At 42.7% G+C, this 26,301-nt stretch overlaps 5 protein-coding genes and 1 pseudogene across 8 annotated transcripts; 2 read left to right on the forward strand and 4 right to left on the reverse strand.

Annotated features, from left to right (window-relative positions):
* Positions 1-46: 46 nt before the first annotated feature.
* LOC104709276 (ruvB-like protein 1) lies at positions 47-3,525 on the reverse strand. Its single transcript, XM_087463089.1, has 12 exons — positions 3,268-3,525; positions 2,475-2,663; positions 2,205-2,336; positions 1,963-2,112; positions 1,654-1,809; positions 1,295-1,429; positions 1,129-1,194; positions 924-1,030; positions 729-828; positions 563-654; positions 413-482; positions 47-327 (listed from the first exon to the last, which is right to left on the reverse strand). The coding sequence occupies exons 1-12, from the start codon at positions 3,355-3,357 to the stop codon at positions 238-240; spliced, it is 1,377 nt and encodes a 458-aa protein (XP_087319215.1). The 5' UTR covers positions 3,358-3,525; the 3' UTR covers positions 47-237.
* A 208-nt stretch (positions 3,526-3,733) lies between these two features.
* LOC104706520 (uncharacterized) lies at positions 3,734-6,512 on the forward strand. Of its 4 annotated transcripts, none has more exons than XR_015564499.1 (9): positions 3,734-3,964; positions 4,085-4,257; positions 4,493-4,615; positions 4,696-4,770; positions 4,931-5,011; positions 5,298-5,332; positions 5,426-5,520; positions 5,616-5,775; positions 6,124-6,512. XR_015564499.1 is itself a non-coding variant. In XM_087463090.1 (9 exons), exons 1-9 carry the CDS (start codon positions 3,835-3,837, stop codon positions 6,226-6,228), a joined length of 954 nt encoding a protein of 317 aa, XP_087319216.1. In that variant the 5' UTR covers positions 3,734-3,834; the 3' UTR covers positions 6,229-6,512. The 4 variants fall into 4 exon arrangements, 1 of the variants encoding a protein (XP_087319216.1); XR_015564498.1 differs by having other exon boundaries at positions 5,431-5,520; XR_015564497.1 differs by having other exon boundaries at positions 4,696-4,752.
* A 10-nt stretch (positions 6,513-6,522) lies between these two features.
* Positions 6,523-9,783, reverse strand: LOC104706521 (mitochondrial fission protein ELM1). The gene is made up of 10 exons (XM_010422720.3): positions 9,409-9,783; positions 8,668-8,909; positions 8,374-8,470; positions 8,023-8,172; positions 7,764-7,890; positions 7,509-7,621; positions 7,358-7,421; positions 7,169-7,262; positions 6,980-7,088; positions 6,523-6,835 (listed from the first exon to the last, which is right to left on the reverse strand). The coding sequence occupies exons 1-10, from the start codon at positions 9,592-9,594 to the stop codon at positions 6,734-6,736; spliced, it is 1,284 nt and encodes a 427-aa protein (XP_010421022.2). The 5' UTR covers positions 9,595-9,783; the 3' UTR covers positions 6,523-6,733.
* Positions 9,784-16,111: 6,328 nt separating this feature from the next.
* On the reverse strand, positions 16,112-16,801 carry LOC147939746 (uncharacterized). Its single transcript, XM_087461014.1, has one exon. The coding sequence runs from the start codon at positions 16,799-16,801 to the stop codon at positions 16,112-16,114; it is 690 nt and encodes a 229-aa protein (XP_087317140.1).
* A 2,828-nt stretch (positions 16,802-19,629) lies between these two features.
* On the reverse strand, positions 19,630-21,777 carry LOC104709277 (uncharacterized). The gene has a single exon (XM_010425919.2). The coding sequence runs from the start codon at positions 21,775-21,777 to the stop codon at positions 19,630-19,632; it is 2,148 nt and encodes a 715-aa protein (XP_010424221.1).
* Positions 21,778-23,740: 1,963 nt separating this feature from the next.
* On the forward strand, positions 23,741-24,908 carry LOC147939747 (F-box/kelch-repeat protein At3g16740 pseudogene; annotated as a pseudogene).
* Positions 24,909-26,301: the final 1,393 nt, after the last annotated feature.

Here is a 26,301-nt window from a genome sequence, read left to right on the forward strand (position 1 = left end):
GAATTGTTGTCTCAGTATTCATTAGTTAGCAGCACAAACAAAAAAATTTATAAACTAAGAAACTTCATACTAGAAATAATGCACAAAAACATTACGAATTCAGAAAACCAGTTGTATCCCATTGGATTAGCTAGAGTTCTTCATGTCATAGCATTACAAAAAAAAGTTAAAACGAAGAACCCGCAGAAAATTTAGACAATGTTTTAATAAAATGTTCGATGATTAGTGTTTGTTCTCTCATGAGATGTATTTTTCTTGTTGCTCATGCAATAGCTTTGCTGAAGATTTGGCATCCAGGTAGAGTGATGTTACTTCCTCTATATCAGCCTGCCACAAATTAATAACAAGGGTATTAACAATATAATACTCTTATATTTTGTATTTGCTTTATTGTTCTAAGATTCACAAGTACCTTGCAAATATTGTCACGTCCATTCATTTTCGCTACGATGCTGGCAGGAGAGAGAAGCTGCACCGCGTGCCTGAAAGTGAAAGGTTTTTAGACTAAAGACAGAAAAAACTCTTGCATCAAAGAAGCAATGATGATTGTTTAGTCTCAAACCTTAGTGATGTTCTTTGCCCAATGTCGCCAAGTACAACCAAGCATTCTTCATCCACGGTTAATTCTTCCACTTGCGCACGAATAGCTATGATCTGGCCACATCAAAAATCTATTAGAATATTGTTTAATCAATTGAAATCCAAAGACTAAATGACAATTGATTAACCTGTATCATTTCAGAGGGATTATAGATTTGAGTCCGGATTATGACCAACCGATCCAACAGGTCAATAGGGACTCCATGGGGACTGGGCATATCAGTTCCTCTGTAAATAAAGTAAATTACAGTACTAAGTTAACTGAAACTCACAAGACTTCCAAAAAATGAATTTTTTTAACGAGGTTTAGCGCTTCTCCTCACCTTACGTTGCAGACACCTCTATTTGTTGCAAATATCACTATCGGAGATAATGAGCTCTCCAGAGCACGGTTTAAGTACGAAAAGCACTCCATATCAAGCATATGAACCTGAAGTTTTGAAATTTACGAATGTTATGCTTACTGCTCTTTGAGTCCCAAGCAAGATCAATATGGTGGAATGAGAAAAAACTTATTAAGGAAAATACCTCATCGATAAATAGCACACCCGGAACAAGCTCAGCCACGCCTTCATCTATATAACGGTTCACAACCTGCAATTAGCATAAAGATACCATATAATATTGTTAGACCTTACAAGGGAAAAGTAAGATTCAGACAAAAAGCAACCACCATGTTCTAGTGAAAAATTACCTTGTTAATTTCTTGCCGAAGCTTATCAGTGATCTCAGTCTTCCGGGGTTTCATCATTTGGCCCATCAAAGAAAGTATATCCTGACCACCTTGAGGTCGAGCATTTGCTGCATCCAGATCTTGGAGCGTGACATCCTATCCACAGTGAAGGAAAATTTAGAGTATACACTAAAAGAAATGTACAAGTTACAAGTTTACAGCCTAGTAGAGTAACAAGAAGTCATAATAAGCATAGGAACTAAGACTAAACCACACATACACATTAATCAAAGAAAGGTGGATATCAACAAAGAATGATAACTACTGCTACACAAAGAAAGGAGAATTCTTGAGATAAGCAGAAGTCATAGATGCTAAACCTGCACTATCTCTTTCTTTTTGTGAACCTCTCCTTTGGGAAGTGGAACATATTCTTCTGCTTCCAGATCAAATTCAGTGGCAAAAGCATCACTTCTACCTACCCGTTTGACAGCTCCACTGTTTGCTTCAACATATATAACATCACCAACAGCTACCTACAAGTCAAAATAATAACACGAAACCAATCAGTATGACAAGGTAATCAGCAACTTCACTAAACCACAATTGTCCAGACAGAATGACATAGTTAGAAAACCAAGCAGAATAAGAGAATACTAGGTTTTGAAACATGATTTTACAGAACTGACCTTTTCCTTAATCAAGGCATCATATATAGTGGGATCCAACTTCAGTTGTTTGGTTCCTTTGACTGTCTTGAGTGCAATGATAACATGGCTGATGCTTTTACCATAGCCTCCAGTGAGGCTTTCAGTTTCTTCTGGAGTTAGCTCTGTGACCTAGAACACAAAGAAAACATGTCAAAAATCTAACAGCTAGACATACTATTGGATAAAAACACAGCAAAAGAAAATCACAAATAGCAACACACCTCTCCTTCGTAGACTTCTTTGGTTTCCTTGATACGTAGACCAATGGCACGTCTAAAATTCTCCATGAGAACCTCTGTTTTCTTAACCTCTGATGAGTAAACCTCAGATCCAACCATTGGACAGAATGGAACCTGCAAGCAAGAAACAATCCAGATAACATAAGCTGAAAGTAAAAAATGAAAATGCTTCATATAGTGTAAACCGTATCTGATGAAGCCATGTGGAAACATAGAATAAAGCAGATGCAAAATAAATTCATCCAAGATTACCTTACTTCCCAGCTCTTGGGAAATCCCAAGAGCCAATGCTGTTTTGCCGGTTCCAGGAGGTCCAGCAAGCAAAAGAGCCTTGCCCGCCATTTTCTTCTGCTTAATCATGTCCACTACAAGACCAGCTGCCTCTCTAGCCTCAAGTTGACCAACAAATCCAGCCGCCAATGTTATAGGGATACCGGTTGGCTAGAAAAGGAGACACAATGTTAGCAACGAAAAAATGATGCTACTAGCTATAGAAAGAGATCACATTAATGCTTGAGAAAATACAGTCAATCAAGGAACCACAGATAGTCAATAAAATCACAATGCAGTGCCAAAGTAAAAGAGCAGCATCAAAGTAAGGTACGGGGCACAGAGCATCCTTCAGTACAATATTTCATAATAGATGAATTAAAATTGAATTGCTTGAACCGAAAAGAGTCTAGGAACAGACCAAACGAATCAATTAGCTTCAAAATCCTAAAAGGTTTAATACAACTTTGAACCCAAAACCCTGAACGACTTTGAACAATACAAGCATACCGCAATCTACAACAACACATCTAGATGCAAAAGTCGAGACTTTGCAAAAGTCGAGACTTTGCAAAAGTTGTGCTTGAACCGAAAAGAGTCACAGAGTACCAAACGAAAGCAACTAGCTTTAAAACCCTAAAAATGCATAGAACTTTAAAAACCCTAAAACCCTAACTAAGCCCTAAAACCAAGCAAACTTCGAGCAATACGAGCGCATACTACAAGAGCCAAAGAGAGAGAGAGAGAGAGAGAGAGAGAGAGGGAGAAGAGAAACCTCGAGGCCAAGGCCTTTGATATGGGTGTGAGTAGCAATACGCTGCTTCTTAGCGGTGGACTGAATCTCTTCAATCTTTACTTTATCCATCTCCGTCAACTGGTTAAACTCTGTGATCTTTTTAGGTCTTTTGCTGTATTCTCCGATGACGACGACGACGACGACGGCGGAGAAAGAGTTGAGCTTTCTCTTGAGTTTGCAATCGCCTCCTCCTCTACTCTTTTCTCTTTCTAACAAGTTTATAATGTTAAAAGCTTTGTTGCAATAATGGGCCTTATATCCTCTTCTATTTACGAAATCACCCCCATAAAAAAATGGAAAGAAAACAATTGGAGAAAAAGAAAATTTCTTTAACAGGTGTGAAACAAAACAAAAAGTTAAGGGGCGAAATAGAGAGGACTCAATATCGTAAATGTAAATTTAAGGGGTGAAACTAGAACATATGAATAATAAAAGGGTCTTCGTTTTGGTAACTTTTTTTTTTGTTTCTCCTCCATCATCAGTAAAAGGGGATAAGCTTTCTTCTTGTGGGAAAAAAAAAAACAGAGGCCGTCGCACTCTCGCCACATGGAGACTCTCTTGATTCCCGCTGCTTCTCGGTTTTCCGGCGGCACCTTTCCTCCGCCGTATCTTCTTCGGAAACCACCGAACAGAAATTTCGCACGTTTGTCCGCCATTAACGCCGCTTCTCGCTCAGGTGACAATCTCTTTCTCTCTTCCTCTACGTTTTATATCTAAAATGAAGCTTTTTTCTCAGATGTTCCTTCGCTTTTGTGGGAAATTTCATGTCTTTTTGGTGTTTTTTTTGTATCTTTAGTGAGTGAGCTAGTAGTGGAGGAGGATGTGTTGCAAATGTTCTTGAAAGACAGAGAAGAGAATGGAGATTTCATTTCTAAGGTTTCTGATAGGCTCTGGTTAAGGGAAATTCTCGAATCTATTGATCTTAGTTCTAATAGAGCTTCCTCTTCAACTCTTGGACTTGATACTCAGGTAAAATCAGATATGTGTTTCTTTCAAATGTTCATTAGTAATTCTAGCTAGCTTTTAAAATTAAATTGCCTTAACATGTATAGTTCGAGTGTTATATGATCCTGTTGCAGTTATGTACAATTTTGTGAGTCACTCTACACATTTATGAAATCTAGTGTTGGTTTGTGCTTTCATGGCGACAATCCTCTACTTGGAACTGTTACTTTTTATCAATGTCTACATATTCTATATGCAGGAGAGCTTGATTGATGGCGTAGATGAGGATGATGAAAGTGGTTTCTTGAAACTTAAACCAACCCAAGAATGGATTGGTTGGGAAAGTGATTACGCCCCTATAAACAAGAAAGCTCTAGCTAAGGTGGGTCATCTGTTTTTGAATGTTCTAGGTCTCATTTTAGTAATATTCTACTGCGTATAACCCTTTGGGTTTGATTGCAGGCACTACAGGATGACAGCGAGAGGAGGAAAAAATTTAACTTGCTGAAATATGAAGCTGTATGATTATTCCTTTCAGTATGTTTCTTAATTAGTCTGCCAGTCAAATCTTTATGATTCAACAAAACACTCTATTATGGAAAATGGTTGTTCAGTATGTGATGGCCGTAGTTGATTTGTATGGTTTAGTTATCGAACTTACTTTGGAATTTCGGGTGTTGCGTCTTTAATTTTGTAGCTGAAGCATGAGCTTATGTACTTGTCAATTGTAATTGGAACCGGGGGCAGCGGATACTGCTTACTAGCTTTATCAGCCCAGGTAAGCTCTCTAGTGGGTGTTCTTTTCTTTCTTTGCAAGGTCTATTATATGAATCAGTATACCTAAAAAGCATAGTATTTAACGGGGATATGGAGATGCAAAAGTGTTTGAGAGGCTCATTTTTGGCTTAACTCATAGTAAACCATAACAACTATCTTTGTCACTGTCACTCAGACCACATTTTCTGTCTCATTTTTATCACTTTGTTGCAATACAATACACTTTTTTCTGCTGCGTCTCTTTAAATGGACCATATAATCATATCTGTTTGTGTCATCTCTGTCAGGCTGCGGTCAGTTATGCAGTTGGAGTTCTTTTCAGGTTTGTTGTCTATTTTAGTTGGTAGACTCACATTGTATTATATAAGTTAAGCAACATGTTATCTCATGTATTCCTAACCAAATTTTATTCCAGTGCAGTTGTTTGTACCTTCAGCTTTTGTATGGATACGCTGATGGTGTTTCACGTGAAGCAGTTCCTGATATCTTCCGGAAGAGAAAGCCTAAAAAGTACAGACCTTGAGAACTCTGTAGTCTGGTCATGTTCTCCGTGGAGTAGTTCCTGTTACTCACATTGCTCTTGCTTTTGTATTGTCCGAACTCAGGATTGGAATTAGAAGTGAAGATCTTGAGGACTTTGTAGAGAGGACCATCAGGGGCAGCGGCATGGCTCTCTCTTCTCCACGCCTGGTGATTCCAGCTGCAATTTACGGTTTGTGGGTACTCTCACACAAGTATTTCCAGAATGACTTGTTCGACTTCCAGGTAGCTATTCTAAGCTAATTGCTTATCTACCTCAAATTCAGAAAATTAAAGATCTATAGTATGTCTTCTTACAAATTTCACCGTCCTTATCCACATAACATTAGAGATGAGGATCTTTTGTATATTCTTGTCGGTGTTTACCCAAACATTAGCGTCGGAGAGCTTAAGTCGAATTCTTTATCCAGCTTCTATATCTATATCCTTCAGGATCTCCAAGTTCTGTTTGCTAGGTTTTTCAACTTTCAGCTTTGTTTATTTGTTCCGATTTCTCTGCTAAACGCTTGCTTTTGACATGGTCTTTTGACAAGTTTGAACTTTTTTAATCTCCACAATGGTTGTGACTTGCAGATAGTTCCAGCCATGGTTGGTTTGTTTGTATACAAAGCCGCAGCTCTAGTTCAAGTGTACAGAGACAACCAAGATCTTCAGTTCATCTTCCCAGATGACTACTAACTACAAAGTTCACAAGCACAAACAGACTTCGGAGATAGACCGCAGGTTTGTGAATTGTTCAGTACATATTGTCAGAAGAGAACAGAAGCTGAACTCATCTATAAGACTGAGGATGTTTTGAGTTATATAAATCAAAACGGCGTTGTTTGGCTTTTCTTGAAAAACAACCTTGTATTTTTGTTTTCTCCTTAGTAAAAGATGTCTTATTTCTTTAATCTTTGTGGAAATTAGTTCCCTGATGTTCATTTTACTCATATATCAAATTAGTGGCGATTTGAGACAAAGGAGGTCATATGCCTGAAAGATTTTGCTTATTTTACACACTCAAACGGTCAAATCTCATCGACAAACGCAAACTAAAATGAAATGACCCTTTTAAATGGGCATCGACACCTTTTCTTTCTTTCTTTCTGCACAACATCTGATTCTCTTAGGCTTCTGTTTCTCCAGCTTTGGACAAAATGTGATTCCGCAAATAAATGTTACAGCAAAGAGAGTATAAAATTCAAGACCGTAAACTCCATCCGCGTGCAGCCAATTCACGCCGTACTCTTGTAGCTGCCTCTGCTGTGTCATTCAATGGCGGATAACTCCAACTTACCGACATCTATAAAATACCATTAAAACCAAATCAACTAAGACATAGAGAATATAACAAAACTCTTACCAGAGATCTCTCTAATATTAAACAGAATCCATTAGATGGAGAAAAAAGGGAGAAAAGATAGCTCTACAATGTAAAGATACTTACATCTTCGAAACCTGTAAATGGGCGGACAACTCCTCGATCCCTCAAAGAATTTTGGAAATCTGCAATCTTCCATTTACAGTGATCGGTTCCAACAACATACACTGGTTTTCTGCAGAAGAGAATGCATACTCAGATTGTAGTTTTAAGTTGTTGGAAAAAAGAAAGGATATATCTCAGCATATTACATACCCGGTGCTACAGGCTTCGCTGATCAGACTGACAGAATCTGCGGTCACCACAAACGCATCACCCCAAGCTAGATGTCCCATGTACGGATTTGGTTCTGAAATAGAATTTTAACAACCATAAGAAACTTTTGTCATTGCGTTGTACTTATGTACAAAGCTGAAGCAGTAGCTTGCTATGAATTGTCTGTACCTTGGCCATTCCATATGTAAACTTTTGGGTTATCTCCAAGTTCTTTGAAGATTACTCTTGAAACCTGCTTGCATAGTAAAGTACCAGGTGAGACTCAAGAAGAATATCAGCTATGACCGTGGGTAGAAAAAGAAAAAAAGTGTCAAGAGACCTTTGCAGGGGTTTTGTATGAAAGAGAAATTCTGACACTTCCACAGGTAGCAAGGACATCAAGAATGGAGTCTGTTAGCTGCTTTGCGATGTCTGCTCCATACCGACAGTTACCTGTTCAGAAAGACAAAACAAAACCATGGCAAAAAGGTTAAAGTTTCAGTATTCAAGAGATTTAAACGCTCGTGTGTTATAAGTTATATACTGGAAATATAAGAAATCCTTCTAGTAACTTAAAAGAGTAAACAGAACCTACTTCTAGGCCAGCCGATGTTGACCACAACTAACGGCTTTGGAAGAGCAGCAAATTCATCATGCCAGGCACTAGCTGCTTTACGGAGTAAGGCATAATCGATCTGGTGTAGAGCTCCTGTAGTCAAGACCTGAAAATAGGCGAGTTCATTCAAGGTAATTACAAATGAAATCTCCACAGAAAGATTAATCTACTGTATTTCTTCAACATTATGGAGAAAAGAATTGAGCATAAAGCATGGTATCTACTATTTAGTACTTACTACATGATCCTGAGGAGGTTCACGTGGAGTGATCCACCTCCGCATAAATTTAGGAACCTGCTCTTGTGCTTCAGGCGTTAGAGGGTAGTAGTCATGACGAGGCGTGATCACCATGTCAAACCTATTTAAATGTGATCTAGGATGTTGTATCTACAAAATGAAGACCAAACAGCACTATTTTAGAATTCACAGGACCAGGACACAAATCTCATTCTCTAGATTATCAGAGGATATAGGAACAAAATTCTTCCTATAGATACCATTAAATAAAAATATTATCTCGAATTGTATTTCTAAGTCCACTATGCCTTCATTAGTAACATAACAAACAGGTTAAAGCTTGTAATATACCTGAACAACGAAGACGTTTTCAGAAGCCAAACGCCTTATCGAGCTAGCAATAGAAATTGTATCTCTTCCACATGCAATCACTACCAACGGGCCTTCCCTGTGACAAGAAAATAAAATCACTTAGCCACATGTGCAATACGATTCCCAATCCATGGACAAACAGAAATTCGAGATAGAGGAAGGCAAGGCATACACTCAGGCTTGAATTCGCTTAAGTACTACTTGTAACTCATAAAAAGGCAATAGTGTCCAAATGAACAAGCACCACAAAGAAATTTCGGAAAGATTACATACTTTTCATAGGTTTGACGAGCCATATTTACAATGCTCTTCACATCAGCCTCAAGAATAGAGGCCAAACCTACACCACCACCATTCTCCGAGGGAACAGATGTGATGTATTTACTTTGTTTGGATCCAAGCATCAATCTGGAGTAGAGGTAAATATGCCTGAGGATAAAGTCCAACTTCTTGTGAAAACCAACTGGGAGCCAATGCAACCACTCATTTAGCCCTCCTTTAGGCCTAGTCACTCGCTTGAATCAAGAAAAAACAGATAATCTCATCGAATCAAAAATCATGTTTAAAAGTAAAATTACGTGAATGTCAACACTATTGATGATCAAAGAAACTAGAGACGCCAAAGACACATAAAAAACAGTCTTATATGCATGCATCAAAAAGTAAACTAAAGACTCCTACCACTACCAGTGTTCCTTCTAAACGAAATTCAGTAGTTGTACACGCCAACATCACGCTCCACCTAGGACTAATGCTACTGTGCATCAATTCCTAGTTTCCATAAAAATTTACATACAGTACATGCTAACGAAGTACTAAAAATTAAGAAATTCTCACTCCTATTGAAGACCTAACAAGCTAAGAACGTAGAATATAAAGAAGTCCTAAATCCGAAAACAATCATCAATCTCCCAACCAAAGCATACGAAGCCCTACTGATCAGTACATACATCGAATTATTTAGTTGGGAAGAGTTGAAGAAATGAAAGTAAGATGCTAAATTTCGAAACTCACGTAGAGTAGGTGATTTTCAGCCAAGCCGAGGGCACGAACGAGACCGATACACTGATTCTCGGAGCCAGGGAAACCGTTACCGATGACGACGGCGCGTCTGACGACGTTCTGGGGTCCGCCATGTTCGAAAATATCAAGTACGCCGGTTGATAGACTGGGTGGATCCGGCAATAGGATTGGCCTCATGCCGGTTCGATTTCGATTCCGATCAGGATCCAAAAACCCCTAAAGGTACCACATCGTCACGATTAGGTATTGATCTGTACGCGAAGAAGATGAGGGAGAGAGAGAGAGAGAGGTCGTGCTTTGCGAATTGCGTAAAGGTCGCAGAAAGAGATTTTTATTTAACTTCAAAAGCGTAAAATTAATTAAACTAATTTAAACTAATTCGTTAAAATTAATTAAACCAAATTTTTTAACTTAACAAAACATACAAGGGGTGGACTCAGGATCCGCTTTTTCAATTAGAGGGTTTCACCTTGCGTGACAAAAAAGATTAGTTTACCGGGAAAGTCTAATCTTATTTGGTTTTAGAATATAGAGACTTTCTCAGGTTTAGAAGATTGGCTTGCAGTTTTTTTACCTACCTAGTTCATTTTCTGCTGCTTGAGTGATAGAGTTAAGAACTATAAACTCTATCGATAACTCTCTATATTTTTTTATTGATTAACAATGGTGAATACAAGAACCCTAACTGATAAGAAGAGCGAGTTACAGTTCTCAAACTCTTATCCTCTCCAACAGAGCACGCATGCTCTGTTCCCTTTTCTCACGCAGGAGAAATTCACAATCTGATCACGCAGGATGAATCTTTACAAAAGACTCTACTAGCTATTTATACTACTATTTATTTCTTCTACTAACTTCTTCTTCTCTTCCTTTCTGCTGCCAGCTCATCATCAAGCTCCTTTCTCTCAATACTTATCATTGAGTCGCCTCCATCCAAAGTGGTTAACGTTTTGTGTAGTGGTGAAGATCTAGAGTTGAAGGTTACGTGTTTGAGGAGCTTTGTGATAGGTCCCTCTTCAAAGCTAAGAGTATTGCTCAAAGAACAACAAGATCGATATTTGTTTGGGTAGTTAAGACTACCTCTTTTTGGCTTTTCTCATTAGTTTAAATAGAGGAAATACAAATGCAAGTGTCGTGTGATCATCACGATCCTACAACTTAGGGAAACTGGGAAAGATGGTTGAGTGGCTCCTTATACAACGGAAGACCAACTCAACTTATTTGCAAAACAGAGAAAAACGAAATAACAAAATAACAGAGTCTCCACCAACGACTCAATCCTCGTACCGTTGGTTTGGTTTCCTCACACGAACCAGCCGGTTAGCTGTCCGCACACTTCTAGTCTCATCATTACTCCCCCCGTGAAAATGAACCTTGTCCGCAAGGTTCAAGGTAGGAAAGCTCAGTCCCAGCTGTTCAGTGTCTTCCCAAGTCGCTTCCTCAACAGGTAACCCCCGACACTGAACCAAAGACTCAGAAATCGTGGACTGACCTTGTTTTGTCGAGCGTCGGGCAAGAACAACTTCAGGTTGCAGGCGAAGTTCACCGTTGGAGCGCATAGGCGGCAAGAACCCCGTTGACGGTGTGTTCAGACCCAAACGCAGCTTCAACTTGGAGACATGGAACAGGGGATGGACCCGACTTCCCTCCGGCAACCGAAGGCGATAGGCCCTTGGTCCTACGCGCGCAGTGAAAGCTTCTGGGATGTGAAAGCTTCTGGGATGTGCGTTTTGAAAGCTTCTGGGATGTGCGTTTGAAGACCGACTGTTGACGGTAAGGCTGCAGGCGCAAATAAACCCAATCCCCCACGTCAAAATGCACATCACGACGCTTGGCATCTGTTGTCTGTTTCATGCGATTGTTAGCATTCTCCAAATGGTCTTTCAGCTCATGGAGAACCTCATCACGGGATTGCAGCTGCTCATCCAACTCATGTACAATTGTAGAACCTATCTCATATGCTGGCAAGGGTGGTGGCGGACGGCTGTACAGAGCCTGGAATGGTGACATTCCTGTAGATGCGTGATAAGTCATGTTGTACCAATACTCCGCCCATGGTACGAACCCGTTCCACTGTTTCGGGCGATGATGCACAAAACAACGGAGAAACTGTTCGATACAGCGGTTAACCACCTCGGTTTGACCGTCAGACTGTGGGTGATAAACCGATGTCATGCGCAGCTGAGTATCAGATTGTTTCCACAACTCCCTCCAAAATGAACTCACAAAAACAGGATCGCGGTCACTAAGAATGGAACGCGGTATACTGTGCAGTTTCACCACGTTGGCAATGAACTTGGCTGCTACTGTACTCGCGGAATATGGATGGGAAAGTGCGATGAGATGGGCTGCTTTACTGAGACGATCAACAACCACCATTATCGTAGTGAAGCTATCCGATTTAGGCAGACCATCGACAAAATCGAGGGAGACATCCTCCCAGAGATGCTCTGGAACCGGTAAGGGTTGCAATAGACCGGCGGGTGCCATAGTCTCCGACTTAGCTTTTTGGCATATGTCACAAGCTGCGATATACTCTTTTATAATTTTGTGCATAGAGGGCCAATAAAAATGTGGAGCTAACCGCTTGAAGGTGCACAAAACCCCAGAGTGACCGACCACCGGTGTATCGTGAAACTCGTGGAGCAGCTTGTTAATCCATGGCGAGTGTGGGGGAATAACGACACGGTTCTTGTAGTAGAGAAGACCGTCCTTGTGATGGTATGGTAGCCCTGGTGATTTATCCGCTTGCTGGCTTATTCTGAGCAGATATGGAACGAACGATGCCAGGTTCCTCAAGTCATCCCAAAGCTCAGACTGTTGCACAAAAATCGCATTCAAAACCGGACTATCCAACCGGCGAGAAAGAGAATCAGCAGCGGCATTCGCGGACCCCGGTTTGTAGACGATTACGTAATCATAACCGGCCAGCTTACTCATCCATTTATGTTGCTCTGGAGTAAGGATTCGCTGCCTAAGGACGAAACGCAAGCTTTGCTGGTCAGACTGTATCGTAAAACGACGGCCCAACAAGTACGGGCGCCACGTGCGAATAGCGATGACGATGGCCAACATCTGACGGGCATAGGTTAACCAATTGCGTTTTGCCACCCCAAGTGTTTGGCTCATGAACGCTATGGGTTGACCTTGCTGGGACAAAACGACAAGAATTCCCGTCACCAGATGCATCCGTCTAGATGACAAAGGTGTTCACAAAACCCGATAAGGCCAGCATTGGTGTCGTGGTCATGGCCGTTTTTAGAGTTGCGAAGGCTTGTTCTGCTTCGTTGGTCCATTCAAAATTCCCCTTCTTCAACAAATTTGTCAATGGACGGGCAATGAGACCGTAATCCTTCACGAACTTTCAGTAGTACTCGGTGAGACCCAGAAAACCCCGCAGCTCCGTTATGGTGGTAGGAGACGGCCAAGCTATCATAGCAGAAATCTTACTCTGGTCGACTTTAACCCCAGCACCAGAGATGATGTGCCCAAGATACTCCAACTCTGCACAACCGAATTCGCATTTCTTTCGCTTAACAAAAAGCTGTTGAGCTTGAAGTAAGTCGAAAACAATGCGGACATGAACCAAATGCTCTTCCCACGTCTTACTGTACACCAAACTGTCGTCAAAAAAGACTCGAAGAAATTTATGGAGGTGTTCACGAAATATCGAGTTCATCAACGATTGAAACGTCGACGGTGCATTGCAAAGGCCAAACGGCATGACGAGATATTCGTAATGGCCGTTGTGGGTGCGAAACGCCGTTTTGTGGATGTCCGAGGAGTGTACGCGCACCTGATGATAGCCGGTAGTGAGGTCGAGCTTGGTGAATACCTCCGCACCGTGGAGCTCATCAAGCATGTCATCAACGGTTGGTATCGGAAACCGGTCCTTCCGTCGCAGCATTGAGAGCTCTGTAGTTAGTGCAAAATCTCCACGACCCATCTTTCTTTTTCACCAGCAAGACCGACGACGAGAATGGAATAGAACTCGGTCGTATCAACCCAGCACGTAGCATCTCCGTAACTGTTGATGTCCAGATCGGTCCAATTAGAGTATTTTAGTTTGGTGTTTAGAGGGTCGAAGTTCTCTTTTATATATGAAAAAGTCAGCTACAATTGATAACGACGAGCTATAAAATGATGAAAAGGAAACAATTGACGAACTGTGAGCTCGTCAAATCGATACTTCGAGACCCGGTTCTCTTGTACAAATTTCCTCTCCCCTTTTCTCTTCTGGCATCGTACGCCGTACAATCATTATTTATAGATTACTGTATCGGTTTGTCATCCAAAAAGACCAAAATAACCTTTCTTGGCCTATTAATTCTTTTCGGCCTTCTCTGGGCTGGGCCTATTGTTGGGGTGAAATCCACCCCTAACAGTATTCCCCCCATCTTCAGTTCGTAGTTATGCGGAGAACTCTATGTCCTCTAGTGATCCCCTGGCTGCTGTATAAGCGTCGAGCCTTTGATTTTAACGACGAGCTGGATCCGAGGCGGGCAAACGACGGGCACTTGAAGGGTATGCGGACAAATATTAGGAAATTAGAAAGTCGCACGTGAGCTTTTCCCTTTTCCCGAAAAATGCGGTCACATCGTCACGTGTTTACCTTGATGCGCGTGACATCCGAAAGTTGTAACGTCGCTTCGATCCTTGAGTTGTAATGATGATTTCTTCGGGAATCTTCCTTTCAACCCTATAAATACTCATCCCTTCTTCATCTTGGCTTCATTTCTCTCCATCGATTGTTTCCTCAGCTCGTCGTCCCCGGTACTTTCTTCCCTCGTCTCCTAGCACGTCTATATATTTGTTTTCTGGAGATTTTCTATGGCCTCCCCCCGGTCCACTTCGTCTGATTCTTCGGCGGCGAATCATCTTCGTCAGAACACTTTGCCTGATTCCAGTGGTTCGACTAGATCGGATCGTCATATGGCAAGGTATCCGACGGGTAGTGATATTTCTTCGGGATCGTCGTCTAGTTCTGACGACACCAATTTGACAGAACTCCAGCGTCACATCTTCTCTGATGTGGCGGTTCCGAGTTCGGCAGCCCTTCCATGCCAGATCCCTTCTCTTATCGACGAGGACTTTGACGACATAATCGTTCCGGCGGATCGCATCATCAGGCATGGATCTCTCCCGTCGGTTGTCGGCCCTTCAAGAACCAGGGAGCATGCCCTTTCTTTCGTTCCCCGGTCTTCCTCTAAACGCGAATCAGCTCTCGTGGCGGTTCAGATCGGCGAGTTCCCGGCCGATCCCGTCATTATTATCCCCGAGCGCGATCAACGCCCTTTGGATGTTCCCGAAGGGTTCATTTGTCTCTCAGAGAAAATTTTCTCCGAATGTGGGGTTACTTTTCCCCTTCCCTCTTTTCTGATGTCGTATTTTGCTAAGCGAAAAATGGCGATTTCTCAGTTCGCTCCGGCTACGTTCCGGAACGCGGTTGGCATCTCGATTTTGGCGAAGAGAGCGGGGATTCGACTTTCGGTTGATCATTTCGAAGAGCTTACCCGTCTAACAGCGTCTGGCAGAAATAAGAAGCCCGGAGTTTACTATGTCAGTTTGCGACCCCGTCTGCTCGTCAAAGGGGCAAAAGGGAAGACCCACAATTTGGAAGGGTCCTATTTTTTCTTAAAAGTGGTTCCGGAGGTCGTCGAGGATCCTGCGATCCCTTTATTTTCTGGGTGGAACTTTTCACCTGGTAGTTCATCTTTCTTTGTAATTTGTTCACGTCCTTCATATATTTTTCGTTACTTACCCCATTCGCTTCTTTGCAGTTGTCATACCGCGGTGCCTTCTCCCTTATCCTCCTTCGTTTGGTGCTGATATTGACGCGATACGAGCAGTGGGTCCGTATGAGTAGCAAACTCAGTTTTTTTATGTAGGTGCGACACGTGATGGTCTGCTTACCAATGAATTTGCGAGTAGCGACCCGGCTTGAATTATACAGATGTGACACGCTGTGGTCGGCTTGTTTTCTTATTACGAGTAGCGAACTCGGTTTTTTATGTAGGTGCAACACGCGATGGTCGGCTTACTCATGAATTTGCGAAAAGCGACCCGGCTTGAATTATACAAATGCGACACGCTGTGGTCGACTTGTTTTCTTATTACGAGTAGCAAACTCGGTTTTATTATATAGGTGCGACACGCGATGGTCGGCTTACCCATGAATTTGCGAAAAGCGACCCGGCTTGAATTATACAGATGCGACACGCTGTGGTCGACTTGTTTTCTTATTATGAGTAGCAAACTCGGTTTTATTATATAGGTGCGACACGCGATGGTCGGCTTACCCATGAATTTGCGATGGTCGTTTTTTGTTTGAAATGCACTGGTCGTTTAATGGGTGCGTTTTCCGAGGCTTGATTTATTTCTCTCCTCGGTAACACGCACTTTGCAATCTATAAAATGCCCATCCTTCTTTCACTTTCCTCTGTTTGTTTCGAGAAAACACGTTGCGATGCCTGTAACAATGAGGTCGGCGTGGTTGAGGAGGGCGCGAGAACGGCTTGCTGTACGACCTGATGATGCGATGCCTGTAACAACGAGGTCGACGTGGTTGAGGAGTGTCGTTTCTGGCAGACGACCATCGGTGGCCTGGAATTTGACGAACCCTCGAACGCCGACCTGGGGATTGAGTAGCGGAGCCTTGTGCGGAATGCTTGATAGTAGCGATTCCAATCTCTTTTTACTCCTCCCTCGTACCTCTCGCAGTAACTTGCTTCTCGATCTCCTCCTTTTGGAAATAAGCATATCGGTAAGGTCTAACATTCACCGGATCCGACCCCTCTTTAAGAACGATGTGGTGCTCGATTGTACGGCTTGGCGGTAGCTCCACCAGTGTTTGGAAGATTCCGGCGAACTCCAGGACCAAGCGACGCATGTCGTCATTCATGGTGGAGGCGTCGCTGTCGCTATTCTTCTCTTCGTGAATCGATAAGGCAAATAGGGTTTGGCCCATTCTAACCTCCTTGGCCACTTCCTCTGTTTGGGCTTGTTGGATCCGTCCATTCGAAAGCCCATTAACGCTCCTTTGTTCGCCATCCCAATTAAACACAAGGGACTGAGCTCGCCAATCACATAATGTTGGGCCTAACATTTCAAGCCATTGCATACCCAACACAATGTCGAGGCCCGTTAATGGCAGTGAGAAGAGATCAACGGTGAACATAGCCCCACCAACCTCCATGGCTACTGTTCGATAAATCCCTTTACAGCTCAACGGATATCCATCTGCTACACGCACATTGAATGGTTTGGCCGCAGTGATCGTGAGGTTCAATTTGTTCACCGCCCTCTCGCTTACAAAGTTATGCGTTGAACCGCTGTCAATGAGAGCCACCACACGTTGTCGATTGATGATTGTCATGACTTGCATCGTCTTGGAAGCTGTTAAGGTCGAACCCTTAACCTGATTTGAAAAGAAGAAATAAGAGGGAGATAGAGATAATGCGCCTTGATGGCAGAGAGTAAGGTAAGAAGAGGATAGAAATTTTATGATTATTAATGTTATTCTCCACAAACCATAGACTTGTTCTTTAAATACAACTTCCCTTCTTAGGGCTCTTTTATGAAACGAGAACGCATTGGTACATACACACAATGCTTCTTTTATTCAACTCTCTAACCTTCTACTGGATTCCATGGTTTAGACCTCTTAGCCACTTTTGATCTTTCCCCACTGTCTTGCTCTTCTTCCTTTAGTTCTTAGCTTCCTCTTGACAAAAGCTATTGGCACTCTTAGCCTATCAATACTCCCCCGCAGAAGACTGATCTTGTCCTCAAGATCAAAGTGTGGAAACTGCTCCATCAAACTGGTGAGTGATTCCCAAGTCGATTCCGTAGAGGGCAATCCTTTCCACTGCACTAACACCTCCGTTGCTGTTCCCTGAACTGACCTGCGGATGTCAAGCAGAGTCTCCGGTGCTGTAGCCCACTCGAGGTCAGGGGTGAGTATCGGAGGTAATGCCTGAGCTTTATACGGAGCCGGTACTGCTAACTTGAGCTGGGACACGTGAAAAACCGGATGGATATTGCTATGAGCCGGAAGCTCGACTTTGTACGCTACTCTACCAATCTTTTGCAGAATCTGATAAGGTCCAAAAAATCTCTGGGCCAATTTCTCATTCTTCCTCTGCGCCACTGAGCTTTGTCTGTACGGTCTCAGCTTGAGATAAACCCATTCACCCACTGCCAGCTCCACGTGCCTCCGATGCTTATCGGCCTCCTTCTGCATTCGGTATTGAGCCAGTTCCATATTTTCCCGCAGTTCCACCAAAAGGCTATCCCGATCTGTCAATAACTCTTCTACCATTGCATTCGGTGTAGGAGTGTCACCATAACGCAACAGTTTTGGAGGATCATGACCATAAACTGCATAGAAGGGAGTGTTCTGTATTGCGGAGTGGAACGACGTGTTGTACCAGAACTCTGCCCATGGTAACCATTGCGCCCAACCATTAGGTCTTCTACTTGTGAAACAGCGAAGATAGGTCTCTAGGCATCTGTTTACCACTTGTGTTTGGCCATATGATTGAGGGTGATAAGCAGTACTGCGGTTCAGAGTTGCTCCCTGCAATTTGTACAGTTCTGTCCAGAAACTACTGAGAAAGATTTGATCTCTGTCTGATACCAACCGTTCAGGGAACCCATGGAGCTTGACCACCTCTCGAATGAATGCCTCGGCGACTATCTTTGCTGTGAAAGGATGTTTAAGGGCAATGAAATGGGCATACTTGCTCAATCTGTCAACCACCACCAATATTGAGTTGAATCCTTTTGACTTAGGTAATCCCTCTACAAAGTCTAAACTCACATCAGTCCAAACCTGTGTAGGAATGGGTAGAGATGAGAGCAACCCTGCTGGTGACAAGGTAGAATACTTGTTCTCCTGGCATACTTGACATTTTCGAATGAAATCCACCACGTCCCTTCTCATTCCTCTCCAAGTTACCTCTGCAGTCAGCCGCTTGAATGTTTTTAAAGCCCCTTCGTGTCCTCCTACTGCACTAGCATGAAACTGCTCCAGAAGCTTTGGAATGAAGGGAGATCCTGCTGGTAGGGCTAAGCAACCATTCTTGTACAGCAACCCTTTCTCCAGACTGTAATCTGGGAAATCACCCGAATTCTTTTCCAATGCGACCAGTATTTTTCCCAACTCTGTATCTGACCTCACCTCCTTTAACAGTGCTTCCTTATCCAGGTTCAGGGGAGCCGTTAGAGTGATATGATTCAATTCTGCAACCATTGGTTTCCTTGATAACGCATCTGCCACTTTGTTCTCTACGCCTGGCTTATACTCGATGCGATAATTGAGTCCAATCAACTTTGCTGCCCACCGTTGTTGAACTGAGGAAACTGATTTCTGTTCCAACAAGTGCCTAAGACTTCTTTGATCGGTTTTAATTACGAACTCTGGTCCAGTCAAGTAATGTTTCCACTTACACATGGCCATCACTATCGCCAGTAGCTCTCGTTCGTATACTGATTTCACCCTGCCCTTGGAGGAGAAAGCCTGACTGAGAAATGATATAGGCCTCTTGTTCTGAGACAACACCGCTCCAATGCCACTGCCAGATGCATCTGTTTCAATGGTGAATTCTTGATTGAAATCCGGTAGAGCCAAAACTGGTAAGCTTGTCACTGTCTTCTTCAGCAGGTGAAAGGCAGTGGTAGCGTCTGGTGTCCACTCAAACTTCCCTTTCTTGAGTAATTCTGTTAATGGTCTTGCCATTAGACCATAGTTTCTGACGAAGCGACGGTAGTAGCCTGTTAAACCCAGAAATCCTCTCAGCTCCATTATATTCTTTGGTGTGGGCCACTGAAGCATTGCTTCGACTTTGTCAGGATCCGCAACAACTCCTGATGCTGAGATTCGATGGCCTAAGTAGGACACTTCAGAGTTACCAAATGAACACTTCTTAGCATTGGCATAAAACTGATTTTGCTGCATCAATCCAAGTATCACCTTCAGATGCTTCAAGTGCTCTTGCAGGTTTGGACTATAAACCAGAATGTCATCAAAGAACACCAATACAAAACGCCTCAGGTATGGTCTGAAAAGGTCGTTCATGATGCTCTGGAATGTTGATGGGGCATTTGTCAAACCAAAAGGCATGACCAGGAACTCGTAATGACCTTGGTGCGTTTTGAAAGCCGTTTTCTCCACGTCGCTGCTCTTCATTCGAATTTGGTGGTATCCCAACTTCAAATCAGCTTAGAAAAGACTGTTGCACCTTGCAGCTCATCCAACAGCTCCTCAATGACAGGGATTGGATATCTATCCGGGATGGTAGCCTTGTTCAAGGCTCTGTAATCTACACAGAAACGCCATCCACCATCCTTCTTCTTCACTAACAAAACGGGGCTGGAGTAAGGACTGACACTAGGTCTGATAACCTGAGCATTCAACATTTCTTGCACCAGTTTCTCAATTTCATTCTTCTGAATAAATGAGCACCTGTAAGGGCGTAAGTTGATGGGAGCAGTACCAGATTGGAGGTTAATGGCGTGCTCTCTGTTACGTTGAGGAGGAAGACATTGAGGCATCGCAAAAACTGATTTGAATTTGTTCACCAACTCCTGAATTTCTGCAACCTCTGGAATTTTCTTGTCCTGTGGTACTTGTCCCTCAAACAGAGTCGTTAATTCTAGCAGATAGGTTTCCCCTTTGTGCTGTATAACTCTTTCCATGGACCTAAGGGATATTGGTTCCTTGCTTAATGAGGGATCGCCTACAATGGTCACCCAATGCGCACCAATCTTCCAGCTCAAAGTTCTTTTCAGCCAGTTTATCCTGGTGTCTCCCAAGGTAGCTAACCAGGAATACCCCAACACCACGTCTGTGCTACCAAGCTCAATCACCAACAATTCCTCCATGATTTCTACTCCTTGTATCCCCAGCAATGTACCCGATACTCTCCCTTTTCCTTTAAGTACTCTACCACCTCCCACTCGTACTCCAAAAGCTCGTGTGGTAGAAATGGTAAGTCCTAGTTCCTTCACCAACCCATAATCCACAAAACTTCTAGTGGCACCAGAGTCCACCAACACCACGACATCCTTGTCCACTAGTTTTCCCATCATACGCATGGATTTCTCATCTGTTAGTCCGGACATAGAACTCATAGAGAGAACTTCATACTCTTGTATCTCTTCCACATCAGCTTCCAGCACTTCTTGAGTGTGATGTTCTTCGACTGCATCACAGTATTGTTCTTCATCCTCTGCTACCTCCAGACATTTCAGCTTCTGTTGAGGCTTACAGCGGTGGCCAGGAAACCACCGGTCACCACAGTGTCTACAAGGGTTGGTGTTGCGAGACTCGGTACCCCCAGTGGCTCTTTTGAGATCCTTGTTGTTCTCCATGGGCCGTTTCCCTTGGGCATGGTCCACTGGTCGTGAAGAATTTGCTCCTTGGCCGTGTGTAGGAGAATAAAAAGACCTGACCACTGTCCTCGGTTGCAGGCTAGTATTCTCACTCTCTTGATGCTCTATCATCCTTGCATTGTCCACTATTTCTGCCAGATCGAAAGGCCTGCAACGCACCACTTGGTCTCTGATATTCTTGCGCAAACCCCTGAGGAAAGCTGACTCCAGTACATCATCAGAGACATGAGGAAGCTCCACTGCTATCTCCTCAAATTGTTCTCGGTATTCTTCCACACTACCCTTCTGGTGAATACTCAGGAGCTGATCTAACGCCGACAACCCTCTACTCGGCTTGAACCTCACTTTGAACTTATCCTTGAAGTCCTTCCAACTACCGATTCGTTGTCTCCCATAAGCCATTCTCCACCAAGTCACGGAGGAGCCGGTAAGACAAGATATCGCCAAATCTATCTTAGCATATTCCGGTGTTCCCCTATTCGCAAAACATTTCTCTAACCGAAAAAGCCAGTCTTCAGGACTCTTACCTTCGAACAAGGGTAACTCCATCTGACGGTTTGGGTATTCCGGTATGTAATCCTGCGACGCAGCCTGCTGCTCTGGTAGAGGAGCCGAAAACTGCAAAGGCGCCGGTTTGAGGTGAGATCCCTGTTCTGGGTTTGGAAGAATCCCCGCTGTAGGTTGACTGGTAGAACCAATCTGTGGTGTCGTCGTCTGTTGGTGTGGTGGAGTTCCTGAGAGTGGGCTGTGAAACCAGGTAGGAACGGAATCGGAGTTGGGAGCGACGCCAAGGGTTTGGTTGCGAAGGATCTTCTGGAGCATTTCCTTGATGAACGAGAGGTCAGAATCATGTCGGTCGATTCGCTGTTCCAACAAAGGAGATGTCGGAGCCGTCTGGGAGGACAACTCGAGCTCACTCGTTTCGGTTTGGATGTTTTTTCCGACAGCCGACTGTTGAGGAGCCATCAGAACCTCTCAATGAAAGCACCACTTGTTAAGGTCGAACCCTTAACCTGATTTGAAAAGAAGAAATAAGAGGGAGATAGAGATAATGCGCCTTGACGGCGGAGAGTAAGGTAAGAAGAGGATAGAAATTTTATGATTATTAATGTTATTCTCCACAAACCATAGGCTTGTTCTTTAAATACAACTTCCCTTCTTAGGGCTCTTTTATGAAACAACAACGCATTGGTACATACACACAATGCTTCTTTTATTCAACTCTCTAACCTTCTACTGGATTCCACGGTTTAGACCTCTTAGCCACTTTTGATCTTTCCCCACTGTCTTGCTCTTCTTCCTTTAGTTTTTAGCTTCCTCTTCACAAAAGCTATTGGCACTCTTAGCCTATCAGAAGCTCCCCACCCATTCAAAGCATGGATGGTAATCTCCGGCTCCTCCGCTTCAGTCTCCCTGACGACGCTCTCCTCCTCCTCGTCTTCGTCGCCTCCCTCCATGAGTAGTAGTTGGGGCTTCCGACACCGGTGTCCCAGCGCATACTTCTCATCACAACTGAAGCACAACCCCAAGCTCCTCTTACGCTTCAATTCTTCCCATGATAGCTTCTTGGGCATCTGATTTGAGTTGTTTGGATGCCGAATCTCCGCCAGAGGGGTTGGACCAGCATTGGAATTAGGAGATCTCGTGAGAGAGAATGGCCGACGGGACTCTCGCCTTTGTTTCTGTAATTGGCCGTCTTTTAATCGTGCGTAATTGATCACCTCACGTAACGACTTAGGCTAGAACATTCTGATCCCGTCTGAGATAGATTGGTGGAGGCCACCCATGAAGGCCCCGACTAATGCTTCCTGTGACCACCCCTGAATCATGCTCTGCAACTTCTCAAATTCCTTTTGATACTCACTCAACGACCCGGTTTGGCGAAGCTGCATAAGTGCCTCATGAAAATTCTCCCCTTCATGTGGCCCAAACCTTGCCCATAGCTCCCTTTCAAACACATCCCATGTGATTGGAATGCCATCATCACAGAGAGCTTTAGCAGTCGCTTGCCACCATCGGTTGGCCACACCGTCGAGATGAAACGATGTGAACCGTACCATTTGGTTCCTTGGAACCTCCTGGTACTCGAAATATTGATGCACTTTACTCACCCACTCTGTCGGATCACCTCCTTCAAAGCGTGGCAAATCAAGCTTCACATGTCGTGGTGGTGTGTGTTGTATGTCCAGGTTCGTAGCAAAAGGATTCTCGTGCTCTCCTTGATAACCAGATGCCTGTGTTTGGTTCCCCTCAGTTCGTCGGTTACTGCGAGACCCCGACGAACCACCCCCGTCACGATTACTCACCGCCTACAGTAGTCGCGACTATGATTCCTCAATTCTCTGGAGCTTATCCTCCATATCCCCCTTAAGATCCACGATTGCCACGTTCAACTTCTGCATCTCATCTTGCATCAATCCTTGGCATGTTTCCAACTCCTCCAATCGTTCCTTGTGGGTTGTCATCGGCTCAACGGAGGCCTCTGGAGACACGACCTGCTTCCCTTTGCGTTTAGAACGTCGGAGCGAAATGATTGCGAACAAAAAGAAAAAAGAATGCTCTGATACCACTGATAGGTCCCTCTTCAAAGCTAAGAGTATTGCTCAAAGAACAACAAGATCGATATTTGTTTGGGTAGTTAAGACTACCTCTTTTTGGCTTTTCTCATTAGTTTAAATAGAAGAAATACAAATGCAAGTGTCGTGTGATCATCACGATCCTACAACTTAGGGAAACTGGGAAAGATGGTTGAGTGGCTCCTTATACAACGGAAGACCAACTCAACTTATTTGCAAAACAGAGAAAAACGAAATAACAAAATAACAGAGTCTCCACCAACGACTCAATCCTCGTACCGTCGGTTTGGTTTCCCACACGAACCGGCCGGTTAGCTGTCCGCACACTTCTAGTCTCACTACTTTGTTGGGGAATGGAGTACGCTCTTGACAAGACGTTAAAGGAGATGTCGATTAATGATGATGATGATGACAAACCGAAGGATGACGCAGTCTTTTCACATATCTCTGATCTTCCAAGTGATATAGAGGAGGAGGTGCTCTCTATGCTTCCGGTGACATGTTTGGGAAAATTGCGATTGACCTGTAAAAACTGGAACACTTTAACGAAAGGTGAGAGCTTTCTAAAGAAGCAGAGGAAGGGAATCGAGATGGTGATGTTGTTGTTGGAATATAGAGTTTCCTTGATGAGTGTCGATCTCCTCTATCCATCTTCTATAGAGCGTATAGGTAATCTCGATGCAGATGGAGTTGACATATCTAAAGTCATTCACTGCGACGGTTTATTCTTATGCATCTCCAAAGGCCTACTCACCTGGGCGGCTTGTTGTTTGGAACCTTATTTGGGACAAACAAGGAGTACGCTCTTGGATACGACAAGGAGAAGAAGCATAAAGTTTTGAGATTTGTGAATCAGTTCGACCAGAGTGGCAACCGGATTTTTGAGTTTGAGATGTACAACTTAAACTCTAACTCATCATGGAAGGTCACCGATGATTTCGCTCCGGACTGGCGTATTCCGTGTAATCATCGTGGCTTGTCTCTTAAGGGCAACACTTACTGGTATGCCCAAGAGAAGGTCCCATTTTGTGGAAAAATTTCACTAAATCACCCTGATTTCCTACTCTCTTTTGATTTCACAAGGGAGAGATTTGGACCACGTTTGCCTCTACCTTTTCAGGCTCGCGTTATAGATACTGTGACTCTTTCTAGTGTTAGAGAAGAGCAGCTTGTGGTGTTATTTCAGCAATTACGTGCATCCGTCGTCAAGATATGGATTACTAATAAGATTGAGCCAAATGAAGTGTCGTGGAATAATTTGTTCTTAGCTGTTGATGTGAAACCAATCATTCGTTTTTGTATTACTGATCGTCCAATGAGTTTCTTTGTTGACGAGGAGAAAAAGGTTGCAGTGATTCTTGATAGAAACAGAGGTAAATCTTCCACCCGCAACAGTGCTTACATCACTGGAAATAATTTCTACAAAGAAGTGGTTCTTGACGAATCTACGGACAAGGGGTGTGTTACCCATTTATGGTCCCTTATGTTCCAAGCTTAGTGCAAATTTGTAACGCACCCTAAACTTTTTTTTTTTTTTTTTTAATCTTTTCGTTGTTCTGTGGTTTCTTCTTTCTTTATTTTTTTGTTATGTCCAACTCAGCGAAATAAAATATACTGTGTCTACATTATTTTCTTTGAAAGCTTTCTTATTACTAGCTTACATTTTTATTTTGTGTTTGGTTGGTGGTTATGCTGCTAAGAATTCTGTTTATGCCCAAGAGGAGCCAAAAAAGCAAGCAAAACGGCATTTAAGTTAAGGATACTTTTTAAATATTACCATTTCTGTTATCTGTGGAGTTTTGGAGATGATTTGTTAAAAAAAAGCTTAAGACTGTTAGAAGATAAAATGATTATCATATCAATCACTATATATATATATATATATATATATATATTGTTACAGTACTTATCTAGTTTTAAGTTAACTAATATATATGTTGTCAATCGTTGATGTAGATAGAAGAGAAGTGAAACAAAAATAAGTAACTTTCTCCTACTCTTTCGTCTCTCTCTTTATTCCTCCTCTTCTATAGTTTAATATTGCCTCGTATACACATTTATACTTACAAGTTACAGTATATGGTAGTTTCATAACATGTTATTACCACGAACGACTCCCAATCTATCATCAGTTAAGGTCATTTTAAAGTTATGTTTAATTTATTTGAATTTAATCTAAGTATATATATATATTATTATATGTACAGTATTAATATAGAATAATAGACTATGTTTGATATTTAATCATAATGGTAGGTTATGCCTCCTTCATTATATATATATATAGTTTGATTATAATGGTAGACTCTTTCTTCTTTTATCATATACTAAGACTAGATCCGTGCTATAGCGCGAGAGAATAGTTATATATAATAGATTAGAATATATCATTTTTTTTATTTTTTACGGTGAATCATATACTTTCTAGAGTTCCATTTTGGGCATTAAATGAAAAGAACTATGCCTACTCTTGGATGTTCAGAAAGATTCTCAAGCTTTGTCCCAAAGCTCTAAATTTTCTCAGCATCAATATAGGAAATAGAGACTCTACTTTTTTCTGGTGGGATCCTTGGACTCCCTATGGATCCCTTTACCACTTTCTTGGTACGGAAGGTCCCACTCGTTTAGGGATCCCTCTGTTCTCAGTGGTGGGTGACTTGTGGAACGGTGATGGTTGGTCTCTCCCTCATGCTAGAACGGATAAGCAAGTTCTCTTACTCTCTTTCATCTCTACAATTACTTTATCCAATTCCACCGACACTCCAGTGTGGAAAATTGAGGGGATGCCTTTCAGGTCGTTCTCTTCAAAAGCAGTTTGGAATTCAGTGAGAGTGAAGAACCTAGAAAAGGCTTGGGCTCCTCTTGTTTGGCACAAAGCAGCCATTCCTCGTCATGCTACCACTACATAGCTGTT

The sequence above is a fragment of the Camelina sativa genome, chromosome 8, assembly GCF_030686135.1.
Source record: "Camelina sativa cultivar CO46 ecotype springtype chromosome 8, ASM3068613v1".
NCBI lineage: Eukaryota > Viridiplantae > Streptophyta > Magnoliopsida > Brassicales > Brassicaceae > Camelina > Camelina sativa.

Coding starts and splice junctions, on each gene's coding strand:
- LOC147939746 (XM_087461014.1), bottom strand. CDS start 16,801: ATGCAAGTCATGACAATCATCAATCGACAACGTGTGGTGGCTCTCATT.
- LOC104709277 (XM_010425919.2), bottom strand. CDS start 21,777: ATGGCTCCTCAACAGTCGGCTGTCGGAAAAAACATCCAAACCGAAACG.
- LOC104709276 (XM_087463089.1), bottom strand. CDS start 3,357: ATGGATAAAGTAAAGATTGAAGAGATTCAGTCCACCGCTAAGAAGCAG. Junction 2,337..2,474: donor CCCAAGAGCTGGGAAGTAAG/GTAATCTTGGAT, acceptor TCTTGCTTGCAG/GTTCCATTCTGTCCAATGGT. Junction 1,031..1,128: donor GTGTGCTATTTATCGATGAG/GTATTTTCCTTA, acceptor TCAAAACTTCAG/GTTCATATGCTTGATATGGA.
- LOC104706521 (XM_010422720.3), bottom strand. CDS start 9,594: ATGAGGCCAATCCTATTGCCGGATCCACCCAGTCTATCAACCGGCGTA. Junction 7,422..7,508: donor CATACAAAACCCCTGCAAAG/GTCTCTTGACAC, acceptor CTATGCAAGCAG/GTTTCAAGAGTAATCTTCAA. Junction 6,836..6,979: donor CATTTACAGGTTTCGAAGAT/GTAAGTATCTTT, acceptor GGTATTTTATAG/ATGTCGGTAAGTTGGAGTTA.
- LOC104706520 (XM_087463090.1), top strand. CDS start 3,835: ATGGAGACTCTCTTGATTCCCGCTGCTTCTCGGTTTTCCGGCGGCACC. Junction 3,965..4,084: donor TAACGCCGCTTCTCGCTCAG/GTGACAATCTCT, acceptor TTGTATCTTTAG/TGAGTGAGCTAGTAGTGGAG. Junction 4,258..4,492: donor CTCTTGGACTTGATACTCAG/GTAAAATCAGAT, acceptor TTCTATATGCAG/GAGAGCTTGATTGATGGCGT.